Raw genomic sequence first — 22,629 nt, 5'->3', positions numbered from 1 at the left:
GAGATGTTCAAGCCTTCAGCCTCCAGGATGGGGAGAAAGATGATGGCAGAGAGCGAGCCACCATGCTGGGGGGTTCATGGTACTGGTGTGCTGCTGGTGAGGATGAAGTGCTGCCTGGCACCTCGCCCTGCCCACACGGGCAGGATAAGGGTTTTGCTGGTGCAATGGCTTGTCTTTCGATTTCAGTGGGGGCTGCATGAGGCCCCTGGGGAGTAAACCTGTCTGCTGATGTACTACGTGACCATAAGATGCTTAGAGATGCATTTATAGCTTCCTGAATAAGGCTGAGTTAGTAAGTTATTTAGAAGTAATAAATTACTTACTTAAATGCACCGAAAAAAAATATTTCCACAAAAGCTAGAGAAAATCTGTAGCTGAGATAGCTCTTCAGCTGCTTTGCATGGTAGGACCCTGTCATTTAGTGAAAGGTCGCTGACATAATATGCCCCTTGTGAGTGCAATTTTATCCTATTAAGGATTAGCCCCAACAAATCCTCCCTAGACATAAATCCAACTCAAAGGCTTCTTTGTTTGAGATCTTTCTCGATTTGTTCCAATTTGTGCTCTGCTCTTAATTGTTTGCATGTCACTGCAGATGATTCTGAGCAAATACAAGCGACTCACTGATTTGGGAGTCCTGTGACCTTGCTCAGAGAGGCTTTGACAGCACAAGGGTGGCACCAATCACTTCCTACAGCATGAGGAAGGGCTCAGGGTTGTAGAAAGACTTGCACATCCTCATTGCATCCCTGCAGGGAGACTGGACCCATTCACCCTCAAAGGACATACACAAAAAAGGCCACATAACTTGCTAATTGTTAATTGCACGCTTGACTTTTAACCTTAGCTACTTACGTATGGACTTTTCCACCTTCTCTTTAAGCGACCAGATAAAGGCTTTCTCTGTTTGGTCGGTGCTCCTCTTCCAGACGTTGTTCAGGAGGAGGGGATAGCGCGTCAGTCGATGGAGAGGAGCGACCAGCAGCTCCGGCAGACGCAGCCTCTTGCACTGCTGGTTTTGTTCGCACTGCTGCTGAGGACAAGGAAAACCTGCCTTAGGCCCCAGGCTGCTCCCTGGCAGGGAGGTAACAAAGAGCCTTCTGCATCATCAGCTGACTAATGAGACGGGGACTAATTAAAGATGAACTTCTCACACCGCGAGAGCAAGGACAGAGTAAAGGCTCTTTACGGGGGGAATCGCATCGCTCCTCCAGATTCACTCTCCGCATTGCTGCTTCCCATCTCAGATGCGGTGGCCGTGCTAGCAGATCTCTTATGCATCTGCCATTTTAATTTTATTGGGAAAACCTCAGTTATGTTTGAGGGCCGCCTTATGTTTTAAGGTCACCTGCTAATTCCCACTGGGGAACATTTTCCTAGGCATGAGTGTATGAAATCCTTGTCAGGGAGCAAGTGATGTGAAACTCCCAGGCCTTAAAAGCTGTGGAGTTTGACTGCTACAAAGAGGTGTCCTCCCAGATTTGGGCTGCCTGTGAGGAAAACCCCATTTCTTCAAGGTTCTGTCTCTAAGCCTGTAATGTTGAAGATTGATCTGAAGTGTTTAGAGGACACACTGGTTTGCTAATGAGAAGTCAGAACAGGCAGAGCCCTCTCCCCATGAGCCCCACCACGGCACCGCCCGGAGTTGTGGCTTCAGGGAGGTGCGGTGTCGGCAAAGCCAGAACCTGCCATAGTGCTGTACCTTCCCAAGGACATCGCTGATGGCTCTTTCCAGCCTTGGAGGGAGGTAAATGCTCACTTACCGGTAGTGTTTTGATACCGAGTCCTACATTTGCTTTATCTATGGTTAAGCAAAACCTGTCAGAGGAGCTAAAGCACTGCCATTGCAGAGGGGTTGCTGGCTGTTCTCTCCGGGATGTTGTTTCCTCCCCGCCGGCACGCGGATCAGCGAATACCCGGGAGCGAGGAAAGCAGCCCGGCTTTCTTGCCAAGGCTCAGCCAAAACCCACCGCGAGCTCCCAAGACGCATGGAAGCACTGACATGCTCCTGGATTTCTGTTCCCCATGTTTTGGCTTGTATCATAGACCCCTTTCCTTAAGCAGGAGGAACCTATGATATGCTTCTCCAGTTTTGCGGTTTGTGTATGTCACTGCTGATGTGGCATAGCGGAGAGGCTGGGGGCGGGTTTGTGAGCCCTGTCATCCTCTAAAATCTACACACCGTGTTCTCACCCAACATCTAAACCAAGCTGATAGGCAGGACACGTATCAAAGTAAAACACTCGAGAGAGATTTTACAACGTGGCTTGGTTTTTCTTTCTTTTTCTCTGTTACCATTTCACTTTGTTAAGGTGGAGGTGACCCAGTCAAGAGATTATGTGTGAAACGTCTAAATAGTAGAGTCTGGCAGTATGTACAGCAAAAATGCGACCGGTCGTTCCCTTTTGGCTTCCCCCTCTTGCCTGTTCTAGATTACAAGTATGGACTTTCTCATGTACAAGGGAACATACACTCAGAAGGATGACTTTGTATCTACGATACCCTCTGCCATTCAAAAAATCTGTGCAAAATGCTATCCACAGAGTTTTGCTTCCAATGAACTTTTGTAGTTTGCTGTTAAAACCCTGTCATAAGGCAGGAAGGCTGAAGACACCACCACCACCACCGTCACCATCATCACTTTACTTTCAGGTAGATGCCAAAATCTTCTCTCTGTCTCAGGTTTTCCAAGTAGAAGACAGCGGAGGTATAATTAAGGCAATAAATCTGGTGTGTCTGGCAGAGGTCACCCTGGAAAAACTGCAGAAAAGACTTGGAAACTTATCAGGAACGAAAAATGTCATGACAAAGGGAGGAACAGCAGTTTTGGTTTTGTAATGTGCATTTTACCTGTGATTTCCTTGTACCTGGGAAAATAGGGGAAGAGGGAAAGGGAGAGTTTAAAAAAGTAAAGGGCAAGTTAAAAAGTAGTAAAAAAATCATAGTAGTGTTCAAGCAACGCACAGGAGCACGGTTCTAACAGCTCTGCAGAGGTGTGAAGCATTCTTAGACTTTGTTCTCATTAGAAATAAATGATGCGAAATGCCCGTAGAAGCTGAAGATAAAACCCACTATCTATGTAACAGCTTTACGTGGCCTCATATAGCATGTCACTTTATATCCCAGTGTGTTAGCTCTTAGAAATGTTGAATGCCATCTGTGATAAAGCTCAGTTTTGTCTGGGATTTTGTCTGTCTCACAGAAACTTTATCGCTAAGAACACCTGAAGTCAGAGGTAACGGGGGTGAGAAGCCGAGCTCCAGCCTCCCTTTCCCTTTTTAAAATCCTAACCCTGAAGTAGGATCTGGTTTAGTATTTTCCCAGAAGTTTTCTAATGGCCTCTACTGCTAGGGAGAGTTCAGGTCCATGCATTGATTTTCTGCCTGTGTTAATATTTCCAATTTTTCCATCGTTGGGAAGTTGTGCAGGAAACAGAGCCCCTGGAGACTGCTGTTCGGCCAACTGCTGTCCTTGCCACGCAGCCCACCCGGAGGGGTTGGAGGGCTCGGCAGCGGCAGGACAGCGGTGTCCTTGCCTCTCTCTTACTTAGCAAGTGTAAGAGGTGTTTCAGTCCCACTGAGCAATTAATTAAGCACTTAAATACACCTCTGGGTCTGGTCCATGGAGTAAAGGAAGGATCTGTGTGATGGAGTGGAAAGAGGCAGGGAATATCCAGGGATGGGGTCTGGTCTTAGGGAAACATCTTCCATAGAGCGAGAAGCTTGTCTCTGCCGGTGGCAAATTCTCCTCAAGATCTGGGCTACTGTTCCCCAAGAAGGGAATATCTTTCCACACTTTGCTCCACCTACAGAGCACCTTTCCACGACCACCTCAAACACAAAAAGAAAACCATCCTGCCCACAGGAGGTGTTTGAGGCTGAGACCAAACTGCCTGTGACCGATGGCTTGCCCTTGACTGACTTGGTTGCTCTAAAGCACCTGAACACCATGATAAATGGTCCGCTGCGAGGGCCTGCTGATATTAAGCAAGAATACTTCTAATTATGTTACCTTCCTGAGTATGGAGCTGAAATCCATAGGAGAGTCTGACTTGCTGACATGCTCCTTCACAGTTTCATAAAAAGTTTTCAGAAAACTGAGACTTATCTAAGTAAGGAAAAAAAAAAAAGATAAATTTACCATCAGTGGTCTTTTGAAGTTAAGTTTAAAACAACTTTATTTCCCATCCTTGGTCTCTTCAAAGGCTCCAAGCCTAATAAGGTGCCTATAGTTATCTCCCCGACATTGCCAGAATTAGCTTCAGAGTTACGCTCAAAATGCTTTAATTAGTCAGAAGCTAAAACAAATCTATACAAATACCCATTTATGTTGTGATAATGCCCTATGACAAAAACTTTGAAACAAGATTAGTTATTCCATTTAAACTTATTTTAGGGTAGCAGCCATTTTTTATATCAATTGACAGGAAAAATTAGGGTGGATGAATGGTATCTACTGGAAAACACTGATTGTGTATGACAGAGCTGCCACAATTGAGGAAGTCTTTGTGGTCATTTGAAGAAGATACCATCTTTCATAGCTTGAGTTTATTTCATGCCATTGGAGGGTAATTTCTATAAAATGCTATAAAATTCACATAGTCCCCGTCAGTTAACTCTACGTGTTTGCACAGGATTTGAACGTGCCCACACTGTCAGTCGGACGTGGGTAAAAGCCTGCTCCTATGCCCACACTTGCCTCCTGAACACACTATTTGCACACAAATTCATGGCTAGGCTCAGCTTTAGGCCAAATTTTAGGCCAGAAGGGAAGATCATCCTCTGTGATGCTGCTATGAACTGCTATTGTAGCTGCACACGCTGCTTGCTTTGGTGTATTTATGGGGACAGGGTTGCTCATAGGACAATGCTTGTTCTTTCATTTTAACAAGGGTGATTTTTACACCTTTTACAGCATGTATTTTTTCACGGATTCAGCCTGCTGTCAAGAAGAAATGTGTGCTCTAAAATGCATGAAAAAAGACATAAAAGGCATTGAGAGCACCTACGTTCTCCTACATTTAGATCATTATTTTATATACAAGTATGCATAACAGGTGGTCCTTTATCACCGTCATTAATAAGGACAACCATATTAGAAAATAAAATAGAAAATATACGAAAGAGAATTCTCTCAAGACATAACCAAGCTCCAGCCAAGCTCAAAGCTTTCGTGGTCGCTGAATGGCACGCAGCAACGTACCCCGCTCCCTTCTTTGATCAAGGAATGGGCCACCACCCCTCAGCTGAACTCTAGTAGCTGGCTGCATGTGTGGTCTTAGCCCACAACAAGCCCAAGGTGAAACACATCAGCTAAAAATCTTTTTTTTTGTATCTCCAGGCCTGCTCCCTCACAGGAGCTCGGCTGGCGTGTGGTCAGTCACTGAGCAGAGGTGACTTGCTCATGGGTTTGGGCTCTGGCTGATTGTCCTTGCTCTGAAAAGTTTCCTGCTTTTCTTGTTTGGGCTAAAAGGGGAGATGTTAACTGTTAAGGCAAGGGGATTACAATAAGGGAAAGAACTTGAAGTAAGGGACTGGTTTGGGGCATGTGATGTGATTGCGAGCAGTCATTCAACTTAGGGAGCTGAAGAGCCCCTTCCAAAATCCGCTTTGCCATTAAGGGTGAGGTATCGTGTAAAAGAGCTCTCAGGCTAAGAAAAAACTTCTGTTTTGCTTCTAAAGTTATGTAAAAGCTATTTTGGACTTATGGATTCCTTTAACTTTCAGAAGCTGAAAATGGTCTCCCAGAAACCGACCACAAGCAGCAAAGAGCTGGAGCACATCACAGCCAAGCCTCGTGGTCTCCCTCCTCCTGGAAGCTGGAGGGTGAGTAACACATGGACACAGAGCATCCAGTCTGTGTGGGACAAATCCTTCCTCCCACGCTGAGAGAAACCTCAGCTGGAGAGGGGTAGTCATAACTTTGTTTTAACTTGCTCTACTGGAGTGGCATAATAGACAGCAAAGTCTTTGTGTCCATCTGTTTGTGAAAGGAAACTTGTTATTGTGGTTACTTTGCTGTTCTTACTGTTTTGCTGTAAGGATTGTGCAGTCGGAGTTTATCTTCATAAATCCTTTCAAAAGGATGCTGCTTATGAGAATTAGTCTCAAACTCGTGTTTACTTCAGAAGCAACTGCCAAATGAGGTCTCCTCTGTGTTCAAATACCTGTTTATCTTTTGCTGGAGGCACAGGAGAATAATTTGTACTGGTGGAATTTGACCCCCACTGATATACCAAATAGAAATGAAGGGAAGACTAATTATTGGAACTAAGTTCCAAATGTGAGCGTTGAATCTGAATAGAAGCTTTATGGATGGTTCCTTGTCTCCTTTTATTGGGGTGGTTGATTTCTGATTTTGGTAAGAACTTTTATTTTTCTTTACTCACCTTGTTTAACTCCTCTAAGTTGGCGAAAAGTCTCCACAAATCCACATCCAACAGAAATTCATTACTCTGGAGGTATTTTAGAGTGTTCATAAATATCTTTAAAAACAAAACAAATCCATGTTATTTACTATTTGTGCCAATTCAATATATATATATATTTTTTTTTTTTCCTGAAAAGAACATGTTTGCACTGTAACTCTCATGAAGTGATCGTTTGATTTGGGGAGGGCAGAAGATGATGCTCTGAGAAACTTTTCCTGACCTGCCTGAAGGCTAAATATTGGGTTTTGTGCGAGGAGGAGGGTATGAGAGATGTCTCTTGGGATGTCTTTGCGGCTGCCAAGGAGGCAGCTCTGTCCCTGCTGTGCTCCCTGGCAGAAGAGGGGCAAGCGAGCCTCCTGCAGATCCACGTGAAGGAGTTAATGACATCAGAGTCATAGTTACAGCTTTCTGTGACCTTTCTAAATGCTTTCCTTCCTACTCCATGTGTCTGCTCCTATAGAAGTTGTGTAGAGTTACTATGGGGGAAAAAAAAAAAAAGTTGTTGGAATAGCAGAAGTAGAGGGCTTGTGAAGGTTTTTCATCTCTTTGGATTGTTTTATTAACCTGTACTGAGCAAAAACTGCGTGTGTATTTATTGGCTGTTTTAAGATGTTATATTATGTAAGCTCTGATGGTGATCTTGGAGCTGTGCTGAATCTGACCTAAATCTGAAAAAGGCTTAAAAAATGTAGATTACTGAGTAGAATTTTTTGTATATGTGTGAAAAGCATTAACGAAAAAACCCATCACCCAGGTGCCAAGACTGAAGAGTTAATGAGAGTGTTTGCTTAGCCTTGTGTAATTCTTCAGTTGCCACAAACAGTTGACCTGAGAGCTTAAAGGGGATTTACGGCGGACTTAGGGCTCCCTGTAGAGATTCATTAAAATCAGTGGAATATTTCTGTATTGGGAAGTACTTAGAGTAGCAGGTATGTGTAAAACTGGCTACCCAAATTCAATGGGTTCTTTCTTTGGCAGGAGAGTTTGGGGAGCTGGCCCGGACCAAATAGTTTATCATTCACGGGTCACGTAGGGCTGGCTAAGGCTTGACTGTGGGTTCCTATGTCAGACTCATCAAGAGACCTGCATATCTCCTGTTATCTTCATCCTTCCCAGGACTCACCTGCTTTTAATCTTCTCAGATCTCTAAACAAAGTGTACAGAAGGAAGGATGCGTCCATCCTGCCTTGGATCACCAGCTGGTCCTGTCGTCCCCTTTCCTCTCCCTTCCCATTCTTCCCCACCAAGGAGGAATTCAGCCCACTCCTCTATTTATCCCCTTTAATTTGCAGTACTTCATGTACCGCCTAGAATAACTTTTCAGTAACATGGACAATGTTTTACTAACTTTTTTTCTTTGACTAATAAGAAAACAGAAATTGTCTGTGCAGAATAAAAGAAAAGTGATAGGAAGATATTTAGGCAAGCTTCCATCCTTTTAAATGGGTACACTAACTTTTGATGTGTGATGAATGTAAATAGTGCGGCTATTCTTGTAACAGCGTGTAATATTCTTGTCCATATTTCAAAGCTCTTAAAAGTCATCGTGATGGAGGCAATTTGGAGTTTTTGGGAGAGGAGTGGTTTTTTTAGTTTGCTTTTTTTTGGTAATATTTGAACTACAGGTCTGCTGAATTCTGAGGTTTCCACGCTCTAGTCAGGATAATCTAACCATAGCTCTATATGAAGTTAAACAAAGAGTATAGTGTTACAGGCTAGCAGTAGAGAAATAGAGGAATATCCAGTATAGTCAGTTGGAGAGTGGCTTCAGTTCAGCGTTAGGGAGAGGAATAGTGGGATATCAGCTGAAATTACTGGGAGGACCTGCAATCAGATGGTGTTTGCAAAGCACTAGAAAGTGACGTCCAGAAGAAGAAATGCCATCACAAAGATAAAAACCAAAAGGAACTGTGGAAACAGGATAAGCAGGCAAGATGGGAGAAAAACCAAGTGCTTAAGGCATTCCCCTGTCGACACCTAATGAGAGGTTCCAGGTGGCTTTATGTCTGCCATGCTGACAGCGGGGCAAATAATGTTTCATTAGTTTTGAGAAATGAAATCTGAAGTTACCATCTTGAGAACCAGCAAATGATCCAGAAAGTAAGTGCATTCACTTGTGAAAAGTTCCCACACTGCTGCTTCTTTTTTCACTTCTAACCGGCTGTCGACATCTTTCTGCTCGGTCTGTTGCGCCGTTATAAATTCATGCCAAGATTTACTCTATTGATTGAAGAAGAAAGAAAACCAGCGACTGTTGCAGCAACTGCTTCAGACCTTATGAAAAGAATCTATGATCTATTTGCCCGTGTAACGAGCCTGACTGATGGTATTAGCGATTCTTCTTCTGAAAGCGTAAAGATTCCTTTAAGATTAAAAAACCTGACGTTTTCCTCCAAAATATTTGTATTATAAACACACTGAATTTGAAGGTAACACAGTATGATAATCTATGTTTGTAGGATGCCGTACCAAAAACCAGTGGGCAGCTCACAAATGCTGAGGAATTTAATCTGTTGTGCTGCTACTGGAAAGCGGGGATGGATGATAGCTTCCCTATTCTCCAGGTGGTAAAATCAAGGTACCGAAGGACTAGGTCTTCATAGGTACTTGGATATTGTTTTGTTTAGTCCTGAGATGGCCACTATCGCCTTACTGACCTATTCCAAAGCCAGACATTCACGTATAAATTAGGCACTGATAGGAGTCCTCAACAACCAAGTCTATGGGGAACTGCATCTAACAGCCTGCTGCGAGACGCAAAAGGTCGGCTTTGGAAAGGGGATGCTGTTAGGTGTGGGTTATCTGGATATCACCCTGGTAGCCCAAGCTTGGTGTTTCTGTGGCCAGGAGCCCTGTTTATCTGGCAGACGGGCTTTGGTGGGATTTCTGCAGCTGAACCTTGGTGTCGGCACCGACGTCTGCTCCTCTGAACGCACCCCTAAGGCAGCGGTGGGGGTGAGCGTGCCCCGTTCGGCATCTCTGTGATGCTGCAATTTCTTTCCCCAGATCTGCAGGTACTGCTGAGAGGGTCGTCTTGATGCCTTTTCCTGCAGGTGGTACCTCCCTGATCTAGGGCAGTCTGGAAACCTGGCAAAACCCAGGTGGTTGTGAGGGCCCTTCCTAACCTTCTGTGACACTCAGTTCTCCCCTCGCCCCGCCGTTCCAAACAACACAAATATACCTTATGCTTATGCGCTAGCTTTACAGGAAGGTCTCATATCCAGATTGATATAGTGAAAAATGGTAACTTGAAGAGAACACAAAGTTTTTATCCCCGTCTTTAAGTATCCTTGGTACAGCATACCTTAAAGCAGAAAAATTCATACGTGCTGCAGTCTATGATCTTAACGGTTGAAAGACAGTTTTCCAGATCAGATACTTGCTTCTGTTTGTCTTTACCCTGTTGAATGACAAAAAAATGCCCCTGATTCATGCAACGCTTTAAAGCTTTAAAGACCATCAAGAAGTTTACCCAGCTCAGTAACCTTGCTCTGATCTGTAAGGAGCTTGCCCTTCGCTGAGCGATTTCCTTCTGTTTCCAGGCTCTCCTACACGGAGATGAGACGATTTATTTGTAGCTCTGGGTGGGGTGTGTAGGTGGCTTAGCTGTGGGTGTGTGAGATCTTATTTATGGAACACAGAAGTCTTTGGGAGGGCAGGTTATCGGTATGGCAACAGACAATGGGCTACCCTCGGAAGACAGAACAAATAAAATATTTTGCTTCCCTTAGCACTCTCAGAAGTAGGGGACAGAAAACTCATATTGAAATCATTCTCCTTTCATAGGTATACAAAGCTTGCATCTTTGTTTATTTGATGTTATTTTTTTAAATTTTTTTTTATTTGAGCTACGTATTGAAAAAACTCCTTTGGTCCTCCGCGGAGTAGTGTCTATAAAACGAGCTTTTAGAAAGCTTAAAGAGCAGGAGGAGTTTTCTGTGTGAGGGATCATGAAATAAAAACAATTGCTTTTGGTTTGGCTTTGTTTTTCAGGCCAACAGTGCCATGTAAAAAGTTTAACCAGTATTTATGTACTCTAATTTAGTGCTGTGAGCATAGACTTATAAGGTGTTTGCCCAAGCTTTATCTGCTCTCTGGAACAGTATAGTCATACTTCATGGGTTTCTATTGTCTGGACTTCAGGCACTAAACTCAAGCCAATTTTGAAATATGTGTTTGATTATAATATTTGAAATTCAGAGTTTAAGCTCAACTCTTAATTTTGAAAGATAGCTTGAAATGGAGCAGAAATATACACACACTTAACCAATGCACCAGCAAATGAATCTTCATAAATTAAATTTTATGGCATTTAATAGTCTGAGAAATCACTTTTGGCTAAGTATCAAATGCATTTTATTGCAAATTTCAAATATTTTGCTGAATTTAAAAATTCTGTTTCAGGTCATGCTCCTTCAAATGCTATGGAAATGCTCTCAGATGGAGTGGGAACTCATGTACATGCTAATCCAAGTACTTGCACTGGTTTCACTTGCACAAACTCTTCTTCCATAGCTGAGATTCAGAAGATAAAATGGAAAAAATATTAGGAAGGGTCTGTTCACCATTGCATGTTTGGGGGTGCAAAGTTATCAAGACACTTGTAAATGATTTTTTTTTTTTGTGAATGATGAACAACACTCCGAAAGGAAATTTGGATACCATAGTAAGTGAAAATTTTCATAACTGGAAAAGACAAGGAGATGTGTTAGACAAGGAATTGAACTGAAGTGTGTTGGTGCGTATGCTTTCTCTGGGGAGTGTGAGGGTGCCCATGAGGAGAAGAAAGGCCTAAGAAAGCATCTAAAAAGCTAGTCTGATAGGTAAAGCCTAAATCCCTAAATCTGAGGGGGAGTTAGGCAGATACTCCAGAGCCCTAAGGCCCTAGGGTCTAGGTCGGCATGAAGAAAATACAGGATACACTCTGGTCAATGCAACGATACGACTGACTTACCCACTTTGTGCTCTCTTACCCTGGGGAGCTGCATTGGACCTGCAGCCACCCCTGAACACCTGGGCTCCTGCATTGCCCACCCCGCTCTGCCCTCCTGGTGCCAAGGACATCTCTCCTCCCACCACCCGTGGGGATGGGGACCAGCGGGGCTGACTGTTTTCATGTGCATCGGGTGCAGAGGCACCAGTGCCCGCGCTGCAGCCACCCTACCTGCGCTGCAGATCAATGTCCAAGAAGTCCCAGGGTGGGCTCTCTGCATTCAGCTCACCTGCCTTTCTCCAAGGGCAGTAAAGAAACTGTTTTGTTTTTTTTTTTTACCCAGGTTAGTTGTGGGGGAAGGCAAGGTCAGTGCAAGGAAAAAAAGAAGGTGAAATACTCACGACTCCTCTTTTGGCAAATGGCCACCTTGGCTTTTTGGACTCTAATGGGTAAAACAAATGTGTTATCAGTAAAGAAACAAATAGCTAAAAATAAAACTGTTATTTATATGGGGGTTTTATTATTTTTTTTTTTTTTATGAAGCCTGATATACTATACTCTGCTTGGCTCAGGTTTAATCCTTGTGTTTAAGTAGTTTGTGCACCAGACTTAAAACCCATTAAGCCTGTTGAGTTCCTCCCAGCAAGAATTATATCTGTCTGTGAAGGGATCTTGGATGATGCTAAACGCTCCCACTTGCTGTAGATGATCAATATATGGTTGCTAATTCTTTACATGGGAAAACGCATCATACCTCAAGCCAATTCTTGACAATATTAATTGTTTTGAAGCAAGAATTAGGCTAGGTCTGCTCATTAGTGATATCTTGGAGCTATGGAGGTATTTAAAACTCCTGTGAATAAACAATCCTACAAACTCTAAGCCTCGGATCTGTCATGGGGCTGGCACAGTGGTGCAGGCTGTAATTTGTGGTCGGTAGTGAGGCACAGGGGAAGCTGGGGATCTAGATGTAGGAATGCACTGGTGAGAGGTGAGGAATGCCTGTTTGTTCAGCAAGAAATTTGAGAGTTTTCTATACATGGCACCTACCTTCAGGCCTGTGCGTGACTGGGAATCACAGTTGAAACTTTCTCCTTTTGGATTTTGCAGGCCTTGGTCACTCTTTCTGGGGATGACTGGCTTGCTTGCTTTCATGAAACTACTGGTTATGACCTTGACTTACTTATTTTTTGAGAAAATTTTGATCTCTGGTCACCAGAATCTTTTGGTCTCCGGCAATCACACTGCACAGTGTACTATATTCCACAACAGATATTTGTGGAAATTGCTTACAGGTCTATGTTACAGTGTTGGAAGGTCCTGTGAGCAACCTCTAGCCATGAGTTGGGTCTGCTACCCTCATGATTAGAGCACTACTGGAAAGGGTGGCATGGGTCATGCTCTTCCCTCTGCTTGAAGATGTCCTGGTAGGGATTTGTAGCTTGACTGCTTGTAGATGGATATCCTGGCCTGGGCTCTGGTTCTTCCTAGACTAGGGGGATGGAGGTGATCCATGTCCTGTCCCACTCATCTACCTCTGATGCTTTACATTCAGCCATAAAATGCAGGCAAAAAAAAATAAATTGAGGGGAATTAAAAAATTTGTGATGCAGTCACTTTGGTGTGGGGTAACAGGATCCCTCGTGGAGGCTGCACTGCCTCGCCTGTTGTCGTTGCACCAATCCTCCCTCCCCATCCCACACGTGTTTTAGTCGTGGCTTTTGCTGGGTTCAGATGAACAAATCCCACCCTGTGTCTGACCTGGGCTTAGCAGGAGGGCGGTGTGGGGCAGGTAGTCCATGGCACTGTCTGACACCAGGAGGTCCCCAGGGAACACCTTGAGTCCCGGCAGACTCACTACCACCGAGCTACGCCTGCGCTCGGCTGACCTGTGAGATACAACAACAACAACACAGGTCATCTCTCTCCGCTCGTGGCTTCGTGGGAAACTTCTGAAATGCTCCTTGCTGATACAGGACGAAATGAGCTAAAAAACCCAAATCACAGCAGCTAATATGTTAATGGAACAATGAGTAGAAAGTTTCAGTGATTGACAGCAGATATCTAATTATCTTTCCAACACCACATTGTTGCTGAGATCTAGGTGCTTATGGCCAAAGGCTTGCCTCAGACAATAGGTACTTAGAGTATTTAAATATTGGAAATTCCTCAGTTCTTCTGAGATTAGGCAAAAAGTGAGTGGAGATTTCAGAATCTATGTGCTGGCACTGGAGTCCAAAGGAGCGGTGAAATACCATGTCCCTAGCTGATATGTAGATTGTCATTACTTTTAACCTTCGTATAACTCAGGTGATCTCCAGTAAAAACAGCATACTAGTGAAATGTTTAAAGTTTTTTTTTTCTAATATTTATCCTTTTGGCTAGTTTGTACTATTTTCTTTTTGGCATTTTTTTTTTCTGCTAATTCAAATATTTTGTGTTTTGAATATAATACAACTTAGCGGCCCTGCTGATCAAAAACAAATGGCTCTTTCCAACTATTGTTGTTACTAACGGAGGGCATTGTCCAGGATGCAGATCCATCAAGTGAAGTGACACAAGCACTCTGTATCCAACAGCGAGTTTCTGCCAGAGGCTGCTTGCATTCAAATACAGAAACTATTGGTGCACATCAAAAACCTTTTTGGATTTTGCTAATAACTCACACTCATACCTAATTAATTGTGTTAGTATACTGGTGTCTGCAGCTGCTGTTGTGCTGTGTTCAGTTGCCTGACGCATGAAGACTGCATTAGAGTTCAAGGGGTCAGTAATTAAGTAGCTGAAGGACGAGGCATGAAGTATGCGTACGTATATAAAAATTTTCTTCTTCAGTCACCACTTACTGTGTATGGTATTTTTGGTCAGCAAAGTATGATTCTCATTGTTTTTTTTTGCCTAGGCAGTTACCTTACTGCGAGGATCTAGCCATTTGCCAACACTTGACGATAAAACCTGGCAGGTGTATTTTTCCCCTTAAGTGCATGAATAGTCACTCGACAACTTATCAACTGGCAGATGAGCTCTGAGTTAGAGAACTGGGATTTGGTATGTATAGTAGGACATGGGGATTATGGTTTTTGCTATGATCTCACAGCGATATTGCTTGCAATTGCCTTAGCTAAACCAATTGAATTGTACAGAAGAAAGGAAAGACTTCTCCTAAAAACAGGGAGGGCTGTAGGTTATGGGGAGGGCCGGGTTTGGGACTTTAACATCTGAAGGATGGACATACTAGGGCTTGAAAACTACGTGTTGAGGAGTTTACAATGTGCAATGTATGAGTTCTCTAAAAGTTTTTTCTTTTCTGGTAGCCCTACTGGATGGGGAACATAGAGTCTGTTTATTTAACTTTAGGGATTTACAATGAAGCTCTGAGGTTTCTCATGAGATTGAATCTAACACATGGTTTGAGAGCTTTTATGGGTGGGGTTTGTTTCTTGGTTGTCGGCAAACCCATGCCAGTGCAAGGGAGACCATTTCTTGATGAGGTGCATCGAGTTCTACCCAGGGCAAATTTTAAGTGTTGGTAACAATTGTATTAAGAAGCTTCTGAAACCTCTAGTGATTCCACAACACAATCTCTTGGGCAGCTGGGTTATAGAAGCCAGATGCTGCAACATAATACAAGGACAATTCTTAGAGTCGTCGCTCTGGTACTAGGAAATTTAGGAGATTTATTTCAGGTTGGATTCACAGTAAAATTTTGCCAATGCGCTATTGATTTTTAAAGTATCTAGCTTACTTTAATTTCAGAATATATTTTGAAGTTGGAGACCAGTGGTTTATGAAGATAAGTAGCCTAGTTTCATTCTAACTGAGTTAAATGGTGTTATTTCCCTAGATCAAAAAGGCCTTGAGTTTCAGACACACATATGCCTAAACAAGCTCTTCACATGGGTACGCAAGCCTGTGACCTGTGGGAGCATGCCAAGGTCACTTGGATGTGAATCTACAATATACCTTTGCAATCTGACCTGCCTGGGCTGATTAATTACTTACACGCCTAAATTAGGTACTCATGCTTCACAGATGAGGGTACAGATATCAGTGACCTGGCCTGATGCCTGTAGACGTATTAGATATATTAGGTGCTTTTGTTGGTTTTACTGAAGAAAGTAAGCTACTGAAGTGCTGCGTAATGCAATTTACCGGTTTTTGAGTCGGTATGCAACATTTTAGCATCTTTTTGTGCCTGCAGACCCAGTAGCTTTGCCTTTTTCTTTAGTTTTTGTTTGGTTTTCTTACTGGGGGCAGAGGACTGAAGTGTTTGAGTGACAGAAATTCTTGTACTTTAGGGATAAACTCAAGCACCTGAGGAGATGTCATCTGTAATAATTCCTCCTTTAAATCTACTTGCTTTGTGAAACAAGATAATGTCACAGGTTTGCATTACAAAGTTATGGAAAATTATTAAAGACACTGAAGCAGCTCATGGCCTGGAAAAATAAGCATCCTGTGTATATAGTTCTTTCCAGGGCATGGAGAGTTTCAGCTGATTGCTTTTCAGAGGTCTGTATCTTTGTATTTCCATAATCTTAGCCTAACTAGCTGTTCTAGGGAACAGACATCTATATAAATCACCTTACTTCAGTAACAGGTATGTTATTTAAAGGAATACCCACTAGTTGAAAATAAAAGCAACTGAAGAGGTTGCAAAGGTCAGTGTTATAGGGTGGTCACAGTACTGAGATAGCTGCCATAGTCTCAGACTGCCCCAGGGGAAGTTCGGGCTAGAAATGAGGAGGCATTTCTTCCCAGAAAGGGTCGTTAGGTGTTGGAATGGGCTGCCCAGGGAGGTGGTGGAGTCCCCATCCCTGGAGGTGTTTAAGAAAAGCCTGGAGGTGGCACTGAGTGCCATGGTCTGGTTGACATGGGGGTGTTAGGGCAAAGGCTGGACTCGATGACCCCAGAGGTCTCTTCCAGCCAAACCGATTTTGTGATGACACTGTTACCCAAGCCACTTTTGGAAGGTATTTGGACTCCCTCATTCAAAGAGTTAGCACGATGCTTTATGAGCATAGGAGATGTTAAAAGAGGAAGAGGAGCTCTTCCAGATAGCTGAGCCCAGCTCCTCAGTTAATTGAAAATGAGCTGCCTTGGCAGTTATTGACAAGACTTTTCATTAGCTGGCTGTCTTGAGGAAATAGTGCAATCCAGTTTTCCACCCAGTCTCTGTTATGCTGAACAGTGCAAGGAGAAAATGAGCTCAGAGAAAACTAAAGTTTTGTTTTATTGACGTTTCTTTCCACGGCAGTTGGTTTTCGCATCTCACCTCGTCTCTCACCGCACACACCTCTCTCTGTGCTGCCCCTCTCATCCTCTTTATTTATTTTGGCTGATGATTTTTAATCAGCATCAGTTCAGCATGTTTCCATGCCGACAGAGAGGTACCGGCATTCCGGACTGAGGGTGATGTGGGGGAAGGCTGTTTAAAATGAGCATTGCTGCTTTAGGAAAGGCTTTTGAAAGTACAACCTGGGAGTGAGGAGAAGTGATGTTCATTAAAACTGAAGGATGGAGGTGTGTTTTTACCCTGGACGATACGTAAGTCTGTCAGGGAGAAGGGTTGCCAACTGTCCCAGTGTGCTTCTAGATGGAGAGAATAATCTGACATTTCAGCAGTTTTCTCTGGCTGTGATAAGAAGGGATTAGCTGTTAAGGAGTTAGACTAATGATTTGGATAAAGGAGGAGCTGAATAAAGCCCTTGCCCAGACCTTTGGCAGCCCAAATTCAACTTGATAAAAAAAGTTTAAAGCAGAAACTGGTGATTTTTGTTTTATATTTCTGCACATTCTAATATTGGTCAAGCCAAAAAAATAGAAATCATAATACATCATCCAAACCTGCTTTTGTCAAGCTTTCGTGCTGGTGGTTATGCAACAAAGATTGCATTGCTCCTTGTGTGATTTCTTGATTTTAAAATGTGTCTGGATAGAAGTCCAGAGCCAATATCCTAGCTGGGATATAGTGGCTTCCTTCTGAAGCTGCCAGGCAAGTGACACCAAGGTGTGCACGTTAAATGTTCAATGTTGTCCTGTTTAGCTATTTTCATTCCATATTCTTGAAATTCTCCCCTGAAGTTTGCTACAGATCACACGAATCTTCATCCTGTCAGTGAGATATGCTTACGTATTACAGTTTTGAGTTGGATCAGAGCAGACTCTTCCCATGACAGGTACAGATCACCTGTTTTCACAGCGAGGCGCACAGATCTCTCCCTCCCCTCCTCTCTCCATCTCCATTGTAAATTCAAAATGCGAAAGAGTGGGTTGGAAATTGCAACAATTCAGAAAATCTAGGAGGCCTCTTCTACAGTGAACATGGGATTTCAGATGCAGACACACATCTGTTATTAAGCCTTGTCTGGGGAATTGCGTTGTGTAATGACTCACAGGCTGCATCTGCCTGCTCCAGCCCACCCACTCCCAAACATAAACGTGCTTGAAACACAGACCTGTTTGAAAACTGCAGGTTATAACAGAGCTTTTACCTGAAAAATGAGTAAACATTGGGAAGAAGAGGAGATACAGCTCAACTAATGATGTCTACTGCCTTAACAAGTGAAACATGGTACGGTAGAGTCATAGCAGCAGTGTATTGCTGTTTGTTGTGAGGCCACTTCTGTCTTCACCAAGACTTGCTCATCAGTGTTGGTGCTTTTAATGTGCCTCACCCACCTGCACACCCCACCCAAGACCTTCCGTGGGATCATGCAGCAAAGTGAGCGCTGCACCGTTAGGGAGAGGGGTATGGTGATTACAGGAGGTACTAGCTCCTACTTCCTTGTTGTGTGAGCAGAAAATACGCTTTGTTTCCCTTCTGTAAACATTTGAACATGTTAAGGAAACAAACATGGCTGAATCAAACTCATTTCTAGTCAAGCTTGTACTTTGTGGTGATTGCTTGCGAGAGCTTGATGCAATTCACTGCACAGATCTACGGAATGCAGTACCTTGCCTGTGCCAACTTATAAAATTCAAATATTCTTCTTAGTTTGTAGGATTAACAATTCCCCCCATCCAGTAGCAGTCCTAGATCTGCTTTGCTCGTGTGTGAGAACAATATCGAGCTGTTCTGTTGGCTTCTTTGCTCCCTTTTCCCTCCCACAAAGTTTTGAAGAATGTCGCTCAAGATTACGAGATGTTTCACATTCTTCAAGCTGAAATTGGACGCTGCTAATCCAAACAGCCAGACCTTTTGGCCGTTGGCTCCTAGTGCAGAGCTCTCTGATGGTCCGGCTGAAATATTGTGTGAAATATAGCTAAGTGTCTTGGGGAGAGGGTCACCTTTGAAAGAAAATCTCATTAAAAAGTTCAGTTTAACAAGCTGGTGACAGGCATTTCACAAAGCAGATCTACAAATTAAAGTTGAGTTACACACACACATGCCTCGCTGTTCAGTTTTGTCTTAGAGTGAAGCGGATTCATTAAAAATGTAGAGAAGTGAAGCTTAGAAAAAGATAAAACAAATATTGCATACCTTTGTACAGGCAATCCACTCTTCTGAAAGAGAGAGAGATATTCTTGTTACTTGGTCAGAAAGCAAGCAGGCAATCTGATTTTGTGAAAAAAGTACTCATTTGTTAAGAGAAATATACTGCATAGGCTTAGGCATTGGCTAACTGTTTTCACTGTTGTGGAGAAAGGAGGAGATCTCATTTGATATCCAGAGTATTTTCTATACTTGAAATATGGGGGGGAATAGGCTTTTGTCTGTGGCACAAAACTAACCGGTTAATGAAGAGCTATACACCTATTTGACACCGTTCCCGTTCAGTGAAATGTGTGTGTAGGTGCTTTGCGTAAGGACGGAGTCAAGCATGTGTCCGAATTTAACTGCTTGTGCAAGTAATGCCCGGTCTTTGAGAGTAGGTCTAGTAGCAAACCTGGCTTATGCAGTGCCTCTCCTTTTCTCCTTGGGGTGAAGTTATGGGGGACAGCTGAACAGTAGTTTGCTGCCAGGGAAAGACGGAGGACTAGCTCCTCCCTTGTTTTTTTTCTCTTTGCTGATGCTGGCACTCATTGGACGAGTGTGTCTTTTTTTTCCGAAAAGATTGCACAATTGTCTGCTCATTTATGGAGCTGAACATGAAAATGGAGAGGGCCAGTGAGTGGCAGAGCTAGGTAAGTGGAAATAAAGAAAGAGAATGGGATCTCTTCCTTTGGTAGTAGCAAACCTTAAATTTGGCTCAACCATCTTGAATGACTTCATTCTTGGTTTTGTTGGGGTTAGTAATGCAATTCAGCAAAACAGAATAGAGAACTACCTCGGCTTAGGAATAACCCTCGAAAGAAAATAATCTTCTAAAACCCTAACCAGAACTGGATAAATGACTTAATCTTGTTCTTTCATAGCCCCACAAACATTTATACTGACCCACCAGGGTGAATGGACAGTTTTTTTAAGAGTGGCGGACTAGGCCAACCTGATCACCAAGAGACAAGGCTGGAACCGTCTCCTGCTGATTTGGAAGGAAAAATCTCCCTTCCTGATGAGTGTAGAAGTTGGTCTGTTGTATCAAAGGAACTCGGGCCGGGTTGCAGTTCAGGTTAAGAACTGGGGTTTTGTTTATGCGCTGGGCCATGATGGACCAACACTGAATATGCAATACAGAAAAGGAGTTTGCGTCACCCTATTCCTCTTACCTGGACGCTCTCCTGTGGTGTAGGGCTGGGGTGGGGGACTCTCCTAGGTAGTGTAGCGGAGTTGGCTCTCCAAGAGTTTTGGCATGTTTCGTTGGGACTGCCATTGCTGAGAGGATCTTTTTGGCTTGGCAGCTTTGATCTGGAGCCGGCAGAGTCTGGATCTGCTATAGTTGTCTCAGACTTGGCTTTGGAAGACAGTAATTTTGCATGGACACAAGAAGGCAATGACAATGAGGAAGTCGTAGTGCACCGTGGTGGACTCTTACAGATGTGGTGGAGAGAGCCGATGTATTCCTTTGGATTCCCCAGCTGAGCTGTGTCAGAGCAGTCCTGAGATGAGAATGCTTGTGAGGCAGAGGCCATCCTTAGACGCCTTAAAGTTGGAGAAGTGGAAATTCTGGCCAGAGCATGCCGGTCAAACTGGAAAGGTGCATGGTGGGTCCCAATGCGCTCCTCTGTGGGAAGCTTCAGAAGCGAAGACTCCACATAACCTCGTCTTTGAACGTAGTCACCTGGGGGGGTGGTGGTGTCCATACAGACTGATACAGCCTGCGTTTCACGGGAACTGAAAACATCTGGTCTGCTGCTTCCAGACAAAACAACATTTTCTTTATCAAGATCATCTTCCCTGTTTAAAAGTTCCATGCTGGTACAGATTTCTTTGACCAGGTCTGGAGAATAATCAGAGCTTGGTTGTTGCATTCTTTATTTGCAGCATGAAGATTTATAGCTGTGTGTACCTAGAAAAAGTGATCAGCAAAGGTTCTTAGAAACTTGCCATAGGAGCCTTTATATGGGAAAACAGGCAAATGGGACAAAAAATTCTAAACAAAATAATGTAGATATGTGCGCTAGTACAGAAACAATTACCTGCACTTTGAACCTGCTTAAATGCAGGCTTCAACAGCTTCAGGACCCAATTTCAGCAAGCTGTTCAGACAGCTGCTAACTTTGAGTGTGCAAGCAGTGTCAGCATCAGTCAGTAGAACTAATTAGATGGTGAAGACGGACTGTGTAATTAAGAACTCTGCTCATCTGGTACTGCAGCCACCTAATTTCTTGCTGCCACTCCCCTATCAATAAGTGGTGTTGTGACACTGTCGTACATGGGATAAAAATGAAGTCACTAGTTCTCCGGACTCCTACTTGTTACAAAATCATTTATGTACAAATACTAATTACTTGCTGAATGCTTAAGCAAATACAATTTAACATTTATGTAAGGTGAGTCTAATCACTCCTACTTTTCTTTTCAACAGGAAAAGTATTTTGTAGTAAACATGTATATGTTGTAATCGAATAATGAAGACAATTTATCAAAGTAACTTATCTGTTGATTGATCAGTCAATAATCTAATGTTCTGTGATTCATGAAGCTCTATTTTAAGGTATTTTGTTGACTAGTGTCTCTAAAACTGGACTGACATTTCAAGTTATAACCAAAGATTTTAAATTCTTCAACCTCTTCTTTAATTCGGCTTCTTTGTTTGCCAAGAGGAATCTCAAATCTGTTCATGATTGCTGGCTTCTTTTGGGCACTTTTGTCTATTAGTATGAGTTTATTCAAACATCATATGTTGACTTTTTTATTGAGCTATTGAATATCACACATTGACTATGATCTTTCTATAATTATATAGTCCCATCAGGTTGATTTCTAAAGCGATTAGAAACAAAATATTTCATCAAGTTTGCTGGTTCAAAGTATTGCTTTTTACAACTTCTTCAGCCATTAGAAGACAATCAGATGGTTACAGGAAGAAAAAACATATCTTTATGATGGAAATGGCTTCACTCACAACTGTAGTGTATAGCCACAAATATATTAGCATCTATTCATTCCTCTTTAATAGATAAGGGCTAATTAACACATATGCTTATTGAAATGGACAAGCACTAAAAATCACATTCAAGATATATCATGAATGACAATAATGACAAATCATTACTATTTTCCACTTCTGAGCAAAGATATGATTGCATACTATTGCTCTGAGATTTGCTGTTATTCCTTTTTAATCTTTCAAGACTTTTATTTTGTGAAGTGCAATCACATCTAACTGATCATTGTTTGACCAGGCATTCTCTTTGCTTTTTTATTTTTCGATTTTTTATTATTATCTTTTTTTAAATAATCAGCTCTTCTCCATGCAGAATTTTGCAACTCGGCAGGGAGCTTCCAGATATTCATGTGAATAGTGTTCTGTTGCAGAAGTAGAAAAGATTAAAGATGTCTTTTCACGGAAATCTTATATTAAAAATAAGATCATATTTTCCCTTTTCAGTTTACCAAGATTTTTTAAAACAATAAGTCAAAACTTATGAGTCTCTTTATGAGTACTTATGAGTTACTTTTATAAGTAGAATCTCTCAGCACCAAAATATTTGTAAAGAAAATACATTGTTAAAAAAGTGCAGAAATACGCCACACACACGCAGAAACGTTAGTGTATATGATTAAACTTACCAAGGTAGACAAGTGAAGATTTACCGATGTCTTGTATGTCACATCCTTTTCATATGCAATTAAGTCAAATTTTTGACAAGTGCTTGATTAACTGATACTAGGCTTAGCAGTAGCGTTTTCTCTTTTAAAGCCTCCTTACTGAATGCTGGT

The 22,629-nt window shown here is 42.6% G+C and overlaps 2 protein-coding genes across 2 annotated transcripts in view; both read right to left on the bottom strand.

Annotated features, from left to right (window-relative positions):
• PLEKHG7 (pleckstrin homology domain containing, family G (with RhoGef domain) member 7) overlaps nucleotides 1-19,951 on the bottom strand; it is a 34,597-nt gene extending 14,646 nt beyond the window's left edge. The window contains exons 1-7 of the mRNA XM_009698206.1: nucleotides 19,793-19,951; nucleotides 9,735-9,830; nucleotides 8,501-8,650; nucleotides 6,389-6,484; nucleotides 4,012-4,107; nucleotides 2,647-2,760; nucleotides 856-1,030 (exon numbers count right to left, since the gene is read on the bottom strand). Coding sequence (XP_009696508.1) covers nucleotides 856-1,030; nucleotides 2,647-2,760; nucleotides 4,012-4,107; nucleotides 6,389-6,484; nucleotides 8,501-8,650; nucleotides 9,735-9,830; nucleotides 19,793-19,951 — 886 coding nt within the window. The remainder of the gene's footprint in view (nucleotides 1-855; nucleotides 1,031-2,646; nucleotides 2,761-4,011; nucleotides 4,108-6,388; nucleotides 6,485-8,500; nucleotides 8,651-9,734; nucleotides 9,831-19,792) is intronic.
• A 43-nt stretch (nucleotides 19,952-19,994) lies between these two features.
• On the bottom strand, nucleotides 19,995-20,657 carry LOC104160144 (chromosome unknown open reading frame, human C12orf74). The gene has a single exon (XM_009698205.1). It carries the CDS (start codon nucleotides 20,655-20,657, stop codon nucleotides 19,995-19,997), a length of 663 nt encoding a protein of 220 aa, XP_009696507.1.
• Between the last annotated feature and the right edge of the window lie 1,972 nt (nucleotides 20,658-22,629).

Source organism: Cariama cristata, unplaced genomic scaffold (genome assembly GCF_000690535.1).
Source record: "Cariama cristata isolate BGI_N322 unplaced genomic scaffold, ASM69053v1 scaffold10934, whole genome shotgun sequence".
NCBI classification, from domain to species: Eukaryota; Metazoa; Chordata; class Aves; order Cariamiformes; family Cariamidae; genus Cariama; species Cariama cristata.
The sequence above is the reverse complement of the archived record's forward strand: the minus strand, read 5'-3'. Positions and strand labels throughout refer to the sequence as shown.